This window comes from Chiloscyllium punctatum, chromosome 8 (genome assembly GCF_047496795.1).
Source record: "Chiloscyllium punctatum isolate Juve2018m chromosome 8, sChiPun1.3, whole genome shotgun sequence".
NCBI classification, from domain to species: Eukaryota; Metazoa; Chordata; class Chondrichthyes; order Orectolobiformes; family Hemiscylliidae; genus Chiloscyllium; species Chiloscyllium punctatum.
The window spans coordinates 42,932,075-42,950,118 of record NC_092746.1 but is presented as its reverse complement, the minus strand read 5'-3'; the positions used below and the strand labels follow the sequence as shown (position 1 = coordinate 42,950,118).

Below are 18,044 nucleotides of genomic sequence, written 5' to 3'. Positions count from 1 at the left end.
CGGTTCAGGGAAAATAGCCCCAGCCTATTCAGCCTCTCCCTTTAGCTCAAACCCTCCAACTCAGTTGGAGAAAAAAAATCTAGAGGTGAAAAATGAAACAATGAGAACAAAATAAACCAAAAAGCATGGTAAGCATGCAAACTGTTCAATATTTCTCATACTGTGTATTTTCCTCACTGACTTTCCACAATTTGTTTTGCACGAATGCACAGATGGTGGGAGGTCAGGTGAATAAGAATAAGTATCATCAGGAAAAAAAAATTGATGGCTCTAGAATACTTGAACTAACTGTTAATCCCAAAAAATGGCTTAAAAAAAGGCAGCTTGCTGAATGCTCAAACAAATTGCAGGAAGTGAATATCTCAAAATTCCAGAGTTGCATGTGAAATATATGGGTTTCAAATTTGTGCAGAAGCTCATCTTTGAGTTCTGTTCATATGATATGTGTGCATTAAAACAATAAAATCAATAATCACAAATGGAGTTCCAAAGATACGCAATAAATGTAATACCATCCAGAACAAAAAGCAATCCAACCATTACCTTCAATATTCACACCCTCCACCAACACACAGGTAGCAGTGAGTACTATTTACAAAATGCAGAGGAACTCACAAAGCTTCATTTGGTAGCATATTCCAAACCAATGATATCTACATTTAGAAGGACAATGGCAATAAATTCATGGGAATACCATGAAAGTCCACTGCAATGTTGTTTCCAAAACACAGACTATGGTGTCTTGGAACAATATTGTCACCTCTTAGAGTGATTTGGTGAAAATCCAGGAATTACTTTCTTAAGAGTATCATGGCACACCTGCACTCCATGGATTTCAGCAGTCTAATAAGATAGCTCACCAACACTTTCTCAAAAGTATTTAGGCATGGGCAATAAATGCTGGCCTAGTCAGCAGTGCCCATATCCCATGAAGGAACAACAAAATAATATTCTTTTTCATTTATTTTTTGTTCCTTTTTAAGGGCTTAAGCGTTTACTCATCAATTTAATGTGGATTACAATAGAGAATAATGAATAACTGCAATCTAAAATATCTTAATAGCACAACCAAATAATTAATTATACCAAAGTTTCTAATTGATATTGCAGTTATATTTTTTAATATTTAAATGTTATGATCCCTAATATACTAATTTACAGATTTACGTATTTTATTTTAATACTTTCAAAACTACTGATATGAAACAAAATTCCTATAGTGCCAATGAACCATTGAAGTTGAAACTTTAGACAATTTTAAAACATGTTTTGGAACATTAACTGAGCTACTCTGCCAAATAGAAAATTAATTTCTACCATGTCAAAATGTAAAATCATAAATATTAAAAAGAGAAAAAGAAATATTATCTTTTGAACAAACATCACAGGGAGAACAAAATCCACCATTACAGCAGTTTGTACCATAAATATTGCTCATGAACACATTATAAGTACAAATTCATATTGTGTCCAAAAGCATTTGTCTGGATGTGTGTAGTGAGTGGTGGAGCAAATTAGCATGATTTCTGCTTGTGTGATAGTTTTCTTCACAATTCAACTCACTCTATTGACTAGCAGGAATGTGTAAAAGCCAAACATGCTAATCTTTCTCTGTTAGTACACAGCACATTCTCCCACCCTCCATTAGTGGCCCACCTCAGGCGACTGTCTGTGTGGAGTTTGCACATTCTCCCCGTGTCTGCGTGGGTTTCCTCCGGGTGCTCCGGTTTCCTCCCACAGTCCAAAAAGTGCAGGTTAGGTGAATTGGCCATGCTAAATTGCCCGTAGTGTAAGGTGAAGGGGTAAATGTAGGGGAATGGGTCTGGGTGGGTTGCGCTTCGGCGGGTCGGTGTGGACTTGCTGGGCTGAAGGGCCTGTTTCCACACTAAGTAATCTAATCCACTCTAGTGCGTTCTCAGCTGTTCCTCCTTGGAACTGGGTCCCTTATGGCCCCAGGTTAAAAGCCCCAGGAATTTGGTAGAAATTTGTCCCTTAGGTATACAGGCCTACTGTAAAATCTAAATATGTCATCCTCACAGCAATGTTTTAAACCAAAACAAACATTTTGTTTTGCATCCCATTGGACTGAATCAGGGAGATGCAAGGGTCAGATGGAGGGAGCAATTTATCTCAAGGCTGTTCAGGATGTCATAAATTTTGCCCTGGCATCTGCCCAAGGTAGGCCACACCTGCTTTACTCTAGAGCATCAACAAAACACAAGGGCATCAATTACAAATAGATTGCTGTAGAGAACAGGCGTTATAACTTATCATATCAGTGACTGCTCATCTCAAGGTCTGAGCTCTGAATTGCAGTTTGGAAAAACCTCCCAGTGTCAGACTTTGATTATTAACCCTCTCTTTCTTCACAGATGCTGCCAGACCTTCTGAGTTTCTCCAGTATTCTTGTTTGTTTCCGATCTTCAGAATCCTCAACACTGATTGATGTGCTCTTGCTCTGCATGGTGAGTACTGGAGTTTTTGCTGTCTAAGTGTTCCAATTCTGTTTTCATTCTCTTCAGTGTATTACTGGTTCGTGGCTAGATTTTCAAGTCTCCAAAGTCCTCTTACACTATCCTGAGCCCTATAATCAAAGTCTTCCAACGATTAGCTGCACTGCCAAAGTTTTCCAAGGTCCTTTCCCACCTTCTGAATTATCTGTTTTCAGGTGTACCCCTTGGATTTTGTTTAACTTCAGATTTTGGCTTTGAAGATCTTTTCTCTCAATTGCCAATGGTCCTAATCTTGTGCCTTAAGACAATCTTGCTGCGTGCACATCCAGATATTGCTCTCAAGTATCTCTAGTTCATACACTGTCCAAGAGACAGCTTGCTCCTTATCTCCAAATAACTTCAACTCTTTATGAACTGAAACACTCCTATAGTTACATCTATACAAAGTACTTTATCAAATACAGACCATAATGTAGTACCTAAAATTACTTTTTACATGTTCATCCTAGAGTGGTGTCTTCTCTCTTACAGACTCTTCAGAGTCATGTGATCAGCTGCAGCACAATTTTCAAAAATCTATTCATACCAATATGAGGATAGCTGTAAGCAAACTGTGAAAACAGACATTGACAACTAGAAGACAGTCACAATGGCATGACTTCTAGAGGGTGATTGTTTGTAATGGTATTAGAAAAGGTGAACAGAAATAAATAGTTCAGCTGGTCAAGTAGTGAGCCAGAGCAAACAGAGACCAATGAATTATTCACGTGCTCAGCAATGGCCTTGCTCTGCCACAAATAGATTGGGTTCTTGAGCCACATCAGACTAAAAATGACCACCACAGCATAAATTATTTTACAAGATATAAGGTTGTCACAATACAATTACATCTTGATAATAAAAATTAATAACGTTTTGAACTTGGATCAAAAACAACATCTTAGTGGCACAGTGGCCTATTTCTATGCAAATTTTGTAAGACTATGATATACATAACTGAAGAACATACAAGTTAAACAAATTAGGGACACATTTTTTCAAGTGTATGTAGATTGCCATGAAAACCAATTACTTTTTCAAAAATGTATTTACTGAACATTAATTCAATTGCAATTCCCATATGTGCATAGTATTCATTAAAAATCTTCAGGAATACTGAAGCACTAATTTAGTTTCCTCTTCAGCAACTGTGTAATGAGATGCTTATCCAAGGATCAGTTTTGCAAAAGCTCTCTGTAATTAATGAATAATACTGAGTCTACTGGTGTGACCTCCTCCCACCATGTTTTTCCTGTACAGCTCTGAGCACTTATCCAGAAGACAATATAGATTATCCAGTGTACAGTGAAGCAGGAAGATCTCCAAGCTCTAATAATTTTAAACTTGATGGAGCATTTCTTCAATGAATTAATTATTGATGCATCACCAGGACACTGGTAGAAGCAACCCATGGGAAAAATCATGGGTGCATTTAAAAAGGAATCATCGAACTGATTTTACTCCAAGTATGAGATGAATAGTGTCCACCATTTGTTTAACTTGTACATTTCAGTTTTTACAGAGCAAAGTGCTCTCAGTTAGCATTTCAAGAAGTACAGCACACTCTACCGGACACTTGGGACCTGTACTAACAGGAAAAATAATTGTGTATTGTATTAACCATATTGATGTACTGATAATAAGCAAAACACTGAGTCTGAGCTAGCAACTTGGCTATAATAGCATTTTTAATGTTAGGACACTATGCAAAATAAAGAGAGAACGAAAAGAAATGGATTATAAAGAGAAAGCAAAAAGATAAAAAGAAAGGAAAAGTGAAAGAAAAATATTTATTAAATCTCTAACAACTAAAAACAGAAGTAATACAACCATATTGCTTTGCTAATAGCAAATTTTGCTAGAGTGGTTGTTTTGTAGTACTAATGATTAAACGTATCATTAAAAACATGCTTGTACTAGAATGAACAACCTATGATATTTTTGGCTTGTTTTGTCCATATCTAAGATGGAAATACAGAAATTGCTAAGGTTCAAGGTATTCGAGTGGGAGTTCGATGGCAAGGTGCCAGTTTTGCATAGTTTTAGGAGGACAACAGTTCAGACAGTAACATTTGGATTTCTACATATACCTGTGCTTATGCATTCATGCAAAGTTGCTGCCTATTTTCTACATAACTAATGGTGAGCGCTGTCAGCTCAGCAGTATTTTTAAGAACAAAATTGGACCAGTGCTTTAGTCAGTCAATCTCTTTTGAACTGGTCTATTTCATAATTATAAAAATATTATGGGTTGGAAAAATTGTTGTTTGGTCACAGTGGTCAAAGGTCGTGAGATGAATGGATATATTCCTGGAGTTAATAACCTTTAACAAGATTGTTTTAAAACAAAATGCTACCAGTGGTTGAGGGAAATGGAATGAAGGGATATGGATACAATGTTAAATGCAAGACATTTTGGACAGATATCAGAAAGAGCTTTTAAACACTGATGTTTGTGAGGCTGCGAGCATTGTCAACATTTAAGAATAATTAGTTTCTTAATTAAAATGGTGATAAGATGATTTAAGATGAGGATGAGCACATGGATCAGGATTAGGAAATAACACTACTGTTCCTGTTTAGAATGTTAATTAATGCAAATTAGCAATAGCAACATGGTGCTAAAAAATAAATTGCTTTCTGCCCATAATTAAAGCAAGTGACCTGTGGCATGACATGCTATTGTAAAGTTTATTAATTATTGTGCAGTACAGTTTACCATCCAAATACCACAATTTTATATTAACAAATTCCTGAATGCAATTAAAAGGATGCAACATACCAGGTGTCTTACTATCAGGAAATAAACTCTTACACATTCATCAGCAGAAAGAACACAATTCAAGATTCCAAAGTTTCAAAACTTTGAAACATGTCACCAACAACAACAAAAAAATCACAACTTTGGGAAAAGGGAAGTCAAGTTTTCTGACTATAAAATGAGCATTTCAAGCTCCAACTTGTGCACTAATACATAAGAACACAAGAACCCTGAGCAGGAGTAGGTCATCCGACCCTTTGAGCCTGCTCTGCCATCATGGCTGATCATTTTGCGGCCTCAGCTCCACTTACCCACCAAAGAAGTACCCTCTGTTGCCAGTATTTCTAATTGCAAAGCCTATCCAAAAGGGGTCACAAAAGATTATCAAAATATATCATTCTTACCTTCCTAAACTTTTCAAGATGCTTATACATATCAGGATCCAATTCCTGAGAAACATCTTTCATCCACAGTAATGCTCCCCGATATTCCGTGCGAGACTGTTCCATACGGTTCACAGTCAACCAAGTATCAGAAATGGCACGGTACCTAAAAGTTTCGACCTCCTGGTACAGCCGACATAAAGGACTGCGAAGTGCCAATCTAAAGTATTAACCACAACAGATTAGCGCTTTTACTTCTTAGTACTAGAAAGAGAAATAGCATTATATTTCTTCTCGCCCTCTCTGTGCTTTAGTTGTTGTTGTTACAAAACTAAGTCACTTACTGTGAACAAACAGCAACTTGTCAGAAAATAATTGGGAATCATACTGTGTGCCCAAAACTTTTTTTATAAAAAAACTGTACCATTGTTAGCATCTAATTCCATTTGTTAGAACCACATTAGTCATTAAGTACATTACAGTCAGAATGGTACAGACAAAGATAGCTTGCAAGGAAATCTAGCACAGTGAGAAGTGCAAATAAATTAGTTTAAATAAAAGCAAAAGGAAAGATATATGAAAGCATAGGGATGAGTAACAAAAAAAAGTACAACAGATTTTGAAAAAAAAGAACAACCAATGATCAATGTAGTGCAATGAAAGCAGATTTTATTTTAGACAGATCTGTTAAATAAATAACAAAAAGAGGTTTAAAATAAAAATTCAATCAACAGGACAGATTTATGACAAGAAACCTAGAAATTGAAGAAACAAATTTTCACTAATATCCTGACATCCTTTAATTAACTTTGTTACATTTATAATTATAACAGTGTTAACTCCCACTCTGTGCTGGGAAATAACATATTCCAAAATAACACAATATGCAGATAGGTACTTAAAATTGTTATTCATACCTTAATAATGTATAATTAGTGCAAAATACTCACCCATAAAACCCTGTTCCCATTTCCTTCTGGTACTCACATTGTGCATACAAGTGAATTTGAAGAGGTCTATTAAATTTATCCAGACATCTAAAGTAAGTCTTCAGAATGCTCATATCTCCTATCCCGCAAAGTTACACCAGTTAGCTATTCGATATACATGAATTCAGTGAGGGAGATGAGCATGGCAATGGAACGGAATCAGCATCCCTTTTTTCTTTGTAAAATTTAGTGTTCTGTTATATAGGTAAGTGGCTACACCTGCTCAATTAATCAACCCATGAACCATTATGAATGTCACAAACTTGAAGAAATGGATAGCAAGAATGGATAATCCTATGCAAGTTCTCACTCCCAATTAAATAATTATTGAGATTGGTTTGAGGAACTTGATTGAGAGATTGCATTTATGTGTGGCTGATCAAGATCTCAATGAGCGTGAAAGAGAACTGGCAATTTTTGCTTAAGATTACTCTTGTTCAGTTTCTCAGTGCCAGATTTAGCTATTAACTGTCAGCTATTAATACTAATTCACCCTGTAAACTGTCCTTTAAAAAAACCCACCCTGACAGGTGGTAAATCAAAAGTAAAATGCAATGGTTAAAGGAGTAGCTTAATTAATAAATTAGTGTTTTATGCTGAAAAAAGATGAGTTACAATCAAGATAACTAAATTCAATCCTTGGACACAAATTTATCAGCTTTTTCAAAATCAAAAAGCAATATTAATGTTGGCCATGTGGGTACAGTTATTCGACTGAATAATTGCCTAGCTTTGAACATGATATTTTTCCATTTCTTTTTCACAACTATTTTATGTTAACAATGTGCGTCAGAGAGATAATTCCAACAGGTCTTTGACACAGCTGAACGAGAGACATCCACTAGGAGGTGAGCATTAACAACTTACATTGAGTCACTTCAGAACAACATTCGGATAGCTGCACCAAGGTGTGAATTAAATGCATGTGAAAAGTCAGAAAGACAAATTTGATTTCCTACTACTCAATTGTATACCATTCTAGTCACGAGTCCAATGCCCGACCAAACTACCATATTTATGCTAAATATAATGCAGAATATTTCCCTGAAATAATTTTAGTACCTTTGTTGTGAAGAGAAACATAGTGCTTTTCCAGATGCCTGCATCATTTTCCCTGCTCTGGTTTTATCCTGTGAACCCTGTGATCTAAGGAATCGTCCCAATTCATTTTCTTCCTGAGATAAAACTGAAAAGGAAAAATAAAGTGTAACATTTTGTAACAAATCAAAACTTGTGTTTTTCATTATTCTCCCTTTTTACAGAGTCATAGAGATGTACAGCATGGAAACAGACCCTTCGGTCCAACCTGTCCATGACGACCAAATATCCCAACCCAATCTAGTCCTACCTGCCAGCACCCGGCCCATATCCCTCCAAACCCTTGCTATTCATATACCCATCCAAATGCCTCTTAAATGTTGCAATTGCACCAGCCACAACCACATCCTCTGGCAGCTCATTCCATATGCGTACCACCTTCTGCGTGAAAAAGTTGCCCCTTAGGTCTCTTTTATATCTTTCCCCTCTCACTCTAAACCCTCTAGCTCTGGACTCCCCGACCCCAGGGAAAAGACTTTGTTTATTTACCCTATCCATGCCCCTCATAATTTTGTAAACCTCTATAAGGTCACCCCTCAGCCTCCGACGCTCCAGGGAAAACAACCACAGCCTGTTAAGCCTCTCCCTATATCTCAAATCCTCCAACCCTGGCAACATCCTTGTAAATCTTTTCTGAATCCTTTCAAGTTTCACAACATCTTTCCGATTGGAAGGAGACCAGAATTGCATGCAATATTCCAACATTGGCCGAACCAATGTCCTGTACAGCCGCAACATGACCTCCCAACTCCAGTGCTTAATACTCTGACCAATAAAGGAAAGCATACCAAACGCCTTTTTCACTATCCTATCTGTCTGCGACTCCACTTTCAAGGAGCTATGAAAATGCACTCCAATGTCTCTTTGTTCAGCAACACTCCCTAGGACCTTACCATTAAGTGTATAAGTCCTGCTAAGATGTGTTTTCCCAAAATGCAGAACCTCGCATTTATCTGAATTAAACTCCATCTTCCACTTCTCAGCCCATTGGCTCATCTGGTCTAGATCCTGTTGTAATCTGAGAAAATCCTCTTCGCTGTCCACTACACCTCCAATTTTGGTGACATCTGCAAACTTACTAACGGTACCTCTTATGCTCACATCCAAATCACTTGTGTAAATGACAAAAAGTAGAGGACCCAGCACCGATCCTTGTGGCACTCCACTGGTAACAGGCTGCCAGTTTGAAAAACGACCCTCCACCACCACCCTCTGTCTTCTACCTTTGAGCCAGTTCTGTATCTAAATGGCTAGGTCTCCCTGTATTCCATGAGATCTAACCTTGCTAATCAGTCTCCCATGGGGAACCTTGTCGAACGCCTTACTGAAGTCCATACAGATCACATCTACTGCTCTGCCCTCATCAATCTTCATTGTTACTTCTTCAAAAAACTCAATCAAGTTTGTGAGACATGATTTCCCACGCACAAAGCCATGTTGACTATCCCGAATCAGTCCTTGCCTTTCCAAATACATGTACATCCTGTCCCTCAGGATTCCCTCCAACAACTTGTCCACCACTGAGGTCAGGCTCATCAGTCTATAGTTCCCTGGCTTGTCTTTACCACCCTTCTTAAACAATGGCACCACGTTTTGCAACCTCCAGTCTTCCGGCACCTCACCTGTGACTATCGATGATACAAATATCTCAGCAAGAGGTCCAGCAATCACTTCTCTAGCTTCCCACAGAATTATTTCTATTTCTAATTAGTTCCCTCAGCTTAGATGAAAATAGGTATAGCTTTATCACTTGGTGCCCAATGTAGGCATCAGCTGTAAGAGAAATTGATGCAGGAGAATAAGTGACTCTTGATCCTGCCCTATCATTCAATAAGATAATGGCTGATCTCTTTGCACCTATCTCCTCCACCCTCTGGCTCCTTGGTATATCAAAAGTCAGATTATCGTCAAGGCTGAGTTGGACAATGACTCAGTCACCACTGCTTTCTACGGTAGAAAATTCCAAAGACGAATGATCATGCAAGGCAGAATTTCTCATCTTGGTCAAAAACAGGAGACCCTTTATTTTAGACTCTATCCCTTAGTCTAGATTCCCCCCACATAGGAAAACATCCTCACTGTGGGATTGTGAAATAATCATATCAGCCAGGATCATATTAAATGGTAGAAGAGGCTTGAGAGGCCTATGTATACTCCAAGATTTACATGCATATGTACCTTGTTAAAATCTTTGCAGAATCATATTTGCTTCATAACGATCATTCCTCTAAACTGGCTCAGAATTGATGCTGATGCAAATATATCCATCCTTATGTAAGGTGACCAAAACCCCACACAGTACTTTAGGCATGATCTCACTGATGCCGTGCAGTTGTAGAAAGACTTTCTTAGTTGTAAATTTCATCCCCTTGCAATAAAGGACAATGATCTCTTTGCCTTCCTAATTACATCCTGTACATGCATGTTAATATTTTGTAATCCATGTAAAAGGACACACATTTTCCTGGCAGCATTCTTTCTCCATCTTCATAATATTCTGCTATTCTATTCTTCCTACTAGCATTGACAACCTCACATATTCCCACATTATACTTTGTCACATTTTTGCACATTCACTAAACCTATGCTCCTATTCAATTTTGCCTCATGACTTTCTCTCCTACTCATCTTTGTATTGTCAGCAGTTTGCTACCTTGGTCCCTTCATCCAAGTCATTAATATAGATTATAAACAGTTGATGCCTCAGCACTCATTCACATGAATTCTTCCATTTGATCACTTACCCCAACTCTCTTTTCTGTAAGCAAGCCATTCCACTATTCATGCGAATAAATCATTGACATGTCACAAGCTCCTATATTGCCTGGTAACTTTTTCTGTGACACCTTAACAAATTCCTTTCAGAAATCCAAACACACATCTCCTGATTCCCTTTATCCACCCTGCTTGAAACATCCCCATAGAATGCTAATAAATTAGTCAAACATGATTTGCATTTCACAGTACCAGGAAGATTCTATATGACTTTCTAATTGTCCTGCAAGTACAACCTGAACTGACAGATGTTAGACTAAATGGACTACAGTTTTCTTAAATGGAAAGATCTGGTAAATGGTGTAATGGGGAAAATGTGATTTTTTTTGCATTTTGGCAGAAAGAATTTAAAAAATTAAAATGACAAGACATTACAAAGCTCAGGAGAAGCAGAGAGATCTGGATGTCCTAGCATAAAAGTCACACGAGACTGAAATGCAGGTACAGCAAGTAATTAGGAAAGCTAAAAGGATGTAATTCTTTATTACAAGAGAGATTGAGTACAAATATAAGGAGGTGATGCTTCAGTCATACAGAGCATTGATGAAGCCATATCTGGATTACTGTATACGGTATTGGTCACCTTACATATGGAAAGATAGAAATGCATTGGAAACAGTTCAGTTCACAGAAGAGAAAGTTTATTAGACTAATGACTGAAATGGACAGATTGTTGTATGAGGAAAGACTGGACAGGCAAGAGTTATGTCAACTTGGAGTTTAGGCAACTTGATCAAAGTAAAAATCTGAGGAGTCTTAATGGGGTGGATGTGGAAATGTTTTCCCTTGTAGGATAGTCCAGAACAAACGATGGCTATTTAAAATTACAAATACAAAGACCAACAAAGAGCAACAAAGTGGCTAGAAAGGATTATGAAAGGAAACTTGCAAGGGATATAATAAACAAAAAAAGAGGTTTTATAGTTACATAAAGGGAAAGTGACTGGTTAAGAGTACTACTAGCCCAATGAAAGCTGAGAACAGGGATATTGTCACTGACCATGGGAGAATAGCAGACATGTTAAATGATTATTTTGCTTCAGTATTCACAGCAGAAAAGGATTGCTTGCTTGAAATACAGAAGAAATTAACAAAGAATCAGGGACAGAGTGTGTGAACTTCCAGAGGTTTTTGATAAAATTCCACACATGAGAATGTTAGCTAAATTGGAAGCCCACTGAAGTGAGGGCGTGGATAGGAAATTCGAAGAGTGCAGTGCTGGAAAAGCACAGCTGGTCAGGCAGCATCCCAATGACAGGAGAATCGACGTTGAAGAGCTTATGCTGGAAACGTCGATTCTCCTGCTCCTCGGATACTGTCTAACCAGCTGTTCTTTTCCAGCACCACACTCTTTGACTCTGATCTTCAGCATCTGCAATCCTCACTTTCTCCCAATGGAAAGGAAATTGGTGGACTGTCAGGAAACAGATATTTGGAGTAATGGGTAAGAACTCAAATTGGCAGGACAATGACATAAAGAACAAAGAACAATACAGTTCAAGAACAGGCTTTTTGCCTCTCCAACCCTGCGCTGCCACATTTTGCCCTTCCATACTAAAATTGTCTTCACTTACAGGCTGCATATCCCTCTACAAGTAGTTCTCCAAAACACCATGGTTGCGTTCAGTGAAACCTAACTTAATAAAAATCATGGGGCCAATAGGAAAAGTGGGGTTAGAGGCAGACCAGCGAAGAATATCACAATTGCTCAAAAGATCTCCCACAAGTCTAATGCATAGTATAAAATAGACTGAATGAAGATTGAAATTATTTTTTATTAATGAAACAAAAGCAAATTTAACACAGTACATTTTAAAAAGTGTAAGAAAGCTGCTTGCATCAGAGTCTGCAGGGGCCGATCGGACCTCACAGTTACTGCCCATTTCAATTCCTCCAGCCGCTCCCTTTCTGACATGACCATCCTTGGCCTCCTCCGTTGCCAAAATAAACCAAAGCGCAAATTGGAGGAACATCTCATCTTCCTTCTGCACAGCCTACAGCCCACAGCCCGGAGGACTCAATATTGAGTTCTCCAATTTCAAATAACCTACCTCCAATCCCCTAACTCCCTTCCTAACCCCTCCCCATCCCTTCCACTGCTCCCAGCCACCAACCGGATTTATTCCTCTCATTGACTAACCGGACTGTACCCTCTACTTGTCTTCACCTATCCCCACTTCATCACCCTGTCACTGCCACCCCTTTAATCTGCAGCTCCCCCACACCCACCCCCAAGTGCTGAAGAAGGGTTACACTTCTCCACCTCCTGATGTTGACTTCTCCACCTCCTGATGCTGCCTGGCTTGCTGTGTTCTTCCAGCCTCCTGCCTGTGTATTTCGGGTTCCAGCATCTGCAGTTTTTTTGTCTCTGTACAGTACGCCTCACAGAAAGCTGCTCTGTCGGCAGCTGACATTGGCGTTTGAACAGAATGGCACAAAAACCTGCACTGACAGGGCAGTGCAGAGATTTTGATGCACACATTAGCACATGTGCAGAACAAAGTGTGCAAACAAATCCCTGCTGGAATCGTGTTATTGCCAACATAGGTAAGTGTTCTCCAAAATACCATTCCCTAATTATGCAGCGACATTGTAGCCAAATCATGCTGCCAAAATGAGAGTTTTCCCAGAACTACCTGTATTCCCTACCTATTCATGTGTTTGTCTAGGTGCTTCTTGATTGCTGCTATTGTGTCTGCTGCTCTGGCAACACGTTCCAGGCACTCACCGTCCTCTGTGTGAAAACTTGTCTCGCACATCTCCTTTAAATTTCCCCACCTCGCACCTTGAAGCTGTGCCCCTTAGTAGTTGGCCCCTCCACCCTGGGAAAAGACCTCATACTTTCCACTCTATCCATGCCATTCATAATCTTATACACTATCAGGTCACTCCTCAACCTTCTGTGTTCCAGTGAAAATAAACCCAGTCTATCTAACCTATCTTCAGAGGTAGAATCAGTGGAGTACGATTTTTCAAACATAATTCTGGATCAGAAAGCAAAACTGCTATTAGCCTTATAGAGAATTTTACTACTCAGTCTCAGAAGGCTAGTTCCAAGTTATGGCAAAGATAGCTACAAGGAGCTGGTGAGACAGATGAAGTGGCTTTATTCTCATTCCTCCCATTACCAATAGTGTGACTTCAAAGGTTTCACAAGGTTCCTTCAAACTCTGGGCTTCTATAAAAATTACTGTCGAATGAACTGGGAGTTGGCTCCAAAATCTATCAAACATCCAGCATCAATCAATCATGTAACACAAATTATAATCAGAGATTTCTGATTTAATTCAATTGCTTTGCTTCTTACAAAGATCCATCCTCCTAACCTTTCTTTCATATGCCAGAATTTTAAGGTGAAAGCCAAATACCTTCATTTTGATTTAAAATTACTCACTCTCAACAGGCATCAGTTAGGTGTTTAATATTTTTCTACATTAACTCAGTGGATAAATGTACATCCAGCTTGATTCTGAGAAGCTAGAAGCTCCTAGGTTTCTGTAGTTAATTGAGCACTAATTATGGATTGTAAAATGGTCACGGTTGCCCTGGGCTGACAAAGAGAAACGTGATTAGTAACGTACAAAGTTAAAAATCACACAACACCAGGTTATAGTCCAACAGGTTTATTGAGAAGCACTAGCTTACAGAGCACTGGGCAGCTCTTGAAAGCCCTAGTCTCAGCCTAGTCTTCTGCCCTTTCATGTAGCTCCCACTTTTTCCAATGGCAATCCAGCAACGCATCCCACCCTTGGAATGGATGGCTCTTGCTTGCTCGTAGAGATTGTATGGGGAACCTACACTGTACAGTCAATGCCAAAAAATCTTGGGAAATGGGTCAAGAAAAATAGACAAAATCCAAGTTTTGAAATCAGACAAAAATATGTAATAGGAATGGAGGTTTGGATCAGCCATGATCTACTCGAACAGTAGACCATACTCAAAGTGCTCAACTATCTTTTGTTCCTATCTAGTCTTTTGCATTTGCATTGTAAACATAAATAATTAAAAATAATGTTTAATGTTTTGTGAGGTCTTACTGTGACATTCAATTCTATAAATTTAAGTAAAGTACAAATAGGAATATAATTAAACAAATTATTAAACACAATCCAAAAATGTCATACAGAGAATAATAAATACGTACAACAAATCCGTTTCTGGTACTGTTCAATGATCTTCAGAAGTTCCATACATGTTCTCTGGATGGAATGGAATATCTAAACAAAACACCCAACACAAGCAGGATTAACATAATTACACATGAGGAGGGCATAACATTAAGCAGCGGTTAATGAGAAAATTTGATCTGGATAACAGGTGACAGATTTGCTATTAAAGATGTCTAATTACGATTAGTTACTGAGAAAATTATTAATTTCAAAATATCAAAATTAGGTTATTTTCATTATCGACAGATTAATGACAAAATCAAGTGATGTTGATTCCTGATGAAGGGCTTTTGCCCGAAACGTCGATTTCGCTGCTCCTTGGATGCTGCCTGAACTGCTGTGCTCTTCCAGCACCACTAATCCAGTATTTGGTTTTCAGCATCTGCAGTTATTGTTTTTACCTTGTATCTATCATCAGTCTCATCCTAAATGCACTACAGTCAAAGGTGTGCGGTTTGCTTATCTGAATGCTTTAAACCAGACTCTGATGGAATTCTGTTTCAAATCTTTTAAGATCAATATTTCAGTCACTTTTACAGCAACTTCTCACCACTCCCCTCAAAATACAGTGCCCTGGCAAAGTACTGCTGATGTTGAAAATCTGAAATAAAAACAGAAAATGCTGGGAATACTCAGCAGGTTTGCCGAATCTGTAGAAAGAGATAGCATCAACACCTTATCAGAATTCTACAATAAAACAGTACATCCGGTGTAGAATTAATATTCCAGATGGATAGGTTAAAAAAAAGAGAAAAAACAGGCAGTTTGCCCAATGTGATTCTTCCTGATTGGAAAATTAACAAGAACCGTTTAACAAACATGTTACTGTGGGAATTGAGGCTCGCACTGGAGAGTGGAAATGGACAACCTTCCTTATCCAGATAAACCACGGTTACTATTTTTGACCTGTTCAGAAAATGTAATGACAGATTGTAAGTACACTTCAATCCAAACAAATACTCAACTATCTCACTTGTACAATCAATAGCATGAACAGAATTAACTCTTACTAACAGAGGAGATCCTTGCCTTCATGTTGGAGAATTTCCAAGCCATTTGTCAATTTCCGTTTCACTCCCAAACTTTTATAAAGACATTTCTGACAGTTGCTAAACACTACTATCATTCCTCAGATCAATATGTCAAGCATAAATCTACATATGCTGGTAAATATATTGTTTTATGCGCTGGATGTAATCTAACCTGAATATCAGCTGATGCTACTACTTATAGATGTGCATGGTATGGAACGTTTCTCCATCTGTTGTGAACCTGGTTTCTGAAACCATTACAAAGAATGCTGAAGAAACTCCACAGGTGTGGCAGCAACAGTGGAGAGGGAATCAGAGTTAACGTTTTGCATCCGATATGATTCTGTCTGAGTGTGAGGATTGAGATGGTAGGAGGGTAGTCTCAGGTCAGGAACAGCAGAAGGGGGTCAGGAACAGCAAAAGGGGGTGACGTCAGCTTGCAGAGGCTGTTGGATCCAGTGGTGGGGAGAAGGATAAAATAAGCAGGGAAGTGCTGGGGTGGGGAGTTGTGTTGTCAGGGATGTGGGGAACAATATTGGGTTACAGACGGGCACAGTCATGACAGGTGGCAGGGAATGTCGAGTCCTACAGTTGTCAGGATTGTCAGGTATTACAGTAAGTGGGGGGCGATGGTCATGACTTTTGGGTTGAGCAGGGTGTCAGATGTTCAGGAAAGATAGCTTTGGGATGAGAGATTTAGGTTAGGGGGCCAGCTGAATAGTTACTCAGGAGTTAGACAACGTATTTAATGGTCTACTTCAACTGAATAACTAGTTACCTATTTGCAGCAGAACTCTCCAAATTCTTTGATACTCTGAGGTTTCTGGGTGCTGGAAACTGGCCAGTGGAATCTTCAAGTTCCCATAAAATTCTTTCAGAGTCAACTATGCTGGGGATTATGAGGAGTCCTGATGCTCAACTTATACAGTACACTTCAGAAACTATGATCTGGTCATTGGAAAATCTAGGCCAAGTGATATTACTCTCTGGGGGATGGGTGGAGTACAAGGGAGCAAGAGAAGTTGCACATTATCAGTTTCAATTTTTCTGCTCATTCCAATTTGTCTCCTACTGAACCTTGCTGTACTGCAAGGCAGTAGACAGTCAATGGCAGGGCCCTTAGGAACACAGATATAGAGAGATCTTGGGGTGTTAAGTCCACAATTCCCCGAAACTAGCAACATGAGTGGATAAGGTGGTAACATTGGCCTACAGCATGGTTGTCTTCATCAGGTGGAGCACGGAGTATAAAAATTGGCAAGTGAGATTACAGCTGTATAAAACTTTCGTTAGGCCAGATTTGGAATACTGTGTGCAGTTGTGATCACCACACTATAGGCAGGATGTGGTAGATTTGGAGAGAGTACAGAAGTAGTTTCGCACTGGGTGGCTTGGCGGCTCAGTGTTCAGCACTGCTGCTTCACAGCATCATTAACCCTGATTTGATTCCAGCCTCAGATGACTGTCTGTGTGGAGATTGTATAGTCTGCATGGATTTCCTCCAAGTGATCCGAATTCCTCCCACAGTCGAAAAATGTACAGGTTAGGTGGGTTGGCCATGCTAAATTGCCTATAGTGTCCAGGGATATGCAGGCTGGGTGGATTAGCCATGAGATATGCAGGGTTACAGGGATAGGGTATAGGGAGTCAGTCTGGGTGTGATGCTCTTCGAAGGGTCAGTGTAGACTCGATGGGCTGAATAGCCTGCTTCCAAACTGTAGGGATGATGATGATACCAGGATGTTGCCTAAATTGAAGTGTGTTAGCTATAAAGAAGAGCTTTGATAAACTTACATTGTTTTTGCAAGAGCTGAGGGGTAACTGGATAGAAGTATATAAAATTCTGAGAGGCATGAATAGGGTGGGTATCTGGAGTCTTTTTCCCAAGCTAGAAATGTCAAGTACTAGGGGGCATAAGTTTAAAGTGAGAGGGGGCTAGATTAAAGTTTTTTTTAAATAGACCAGGTAGATGCCTGGAACACACTACCAGGGGAGAAGCAGATATGATAGCAATGTTTAAGCAACATTTAGACAGACACATAAAGAGAGGAAATAGAGGGATACAGACTACGTACAGGCAAATGGGATGAGTTTGGAATGGTATCATGGTCAACATAGACATGGTTGGCAAAAGGGCCTGTTCCTGTGCTATGACCCTATCACTGCGGATGAAGCCATTGTTTCTTGGACTATTATTGATTACATCTCCCCTAGAGAACTTCCTTCCACGTTCTTCAACCTCAGAACACCAATTAAAAAACCCACCCATCCGAAGATCCAAAAATAGCTCAGTCCTTGTAGACCTGTAAGCTCAATTTGCTCCTAGCTCACTTATCTGACGTTTTT

General features: G+C 39.0%; 1 protein-coding gene across 4 annotated transcripts in view; it reads right to left on the bottom strand.

Annotated features, from left to right (window-relative positions):
• ica1 (islet cell autoantigen 1) overlaps window positions 1-18,044 on the bottom strand; it is a 135,147-nt gene that overhangs the window by 91,115 nt on the left and 25,988 nt on the right. For all 4 annotated transcript variants that reach the window (XM_072575413.1, XM_072575416.1, XM_072575414.1 and 1 more), the window contains exons 4-6: window positions 14,643-14,715; window positions 7,688-7,811; window positions 5,658-5,856 (exon numbers count right to left, since the gene is read on the bottom strand). In XM_072575413.1, coding sequence (XP_072431514.1) covers window positions 5,658-5,856; window positions 7,688-7,811; window positions 14,643-14,715 — 396 coding nt within the window. The remainder of the gene's footprint in view (window positions 1-5,657; window positions 5,857-7,687; window positions 7,812-14,642; window positions 14,716-18,044) is intronic.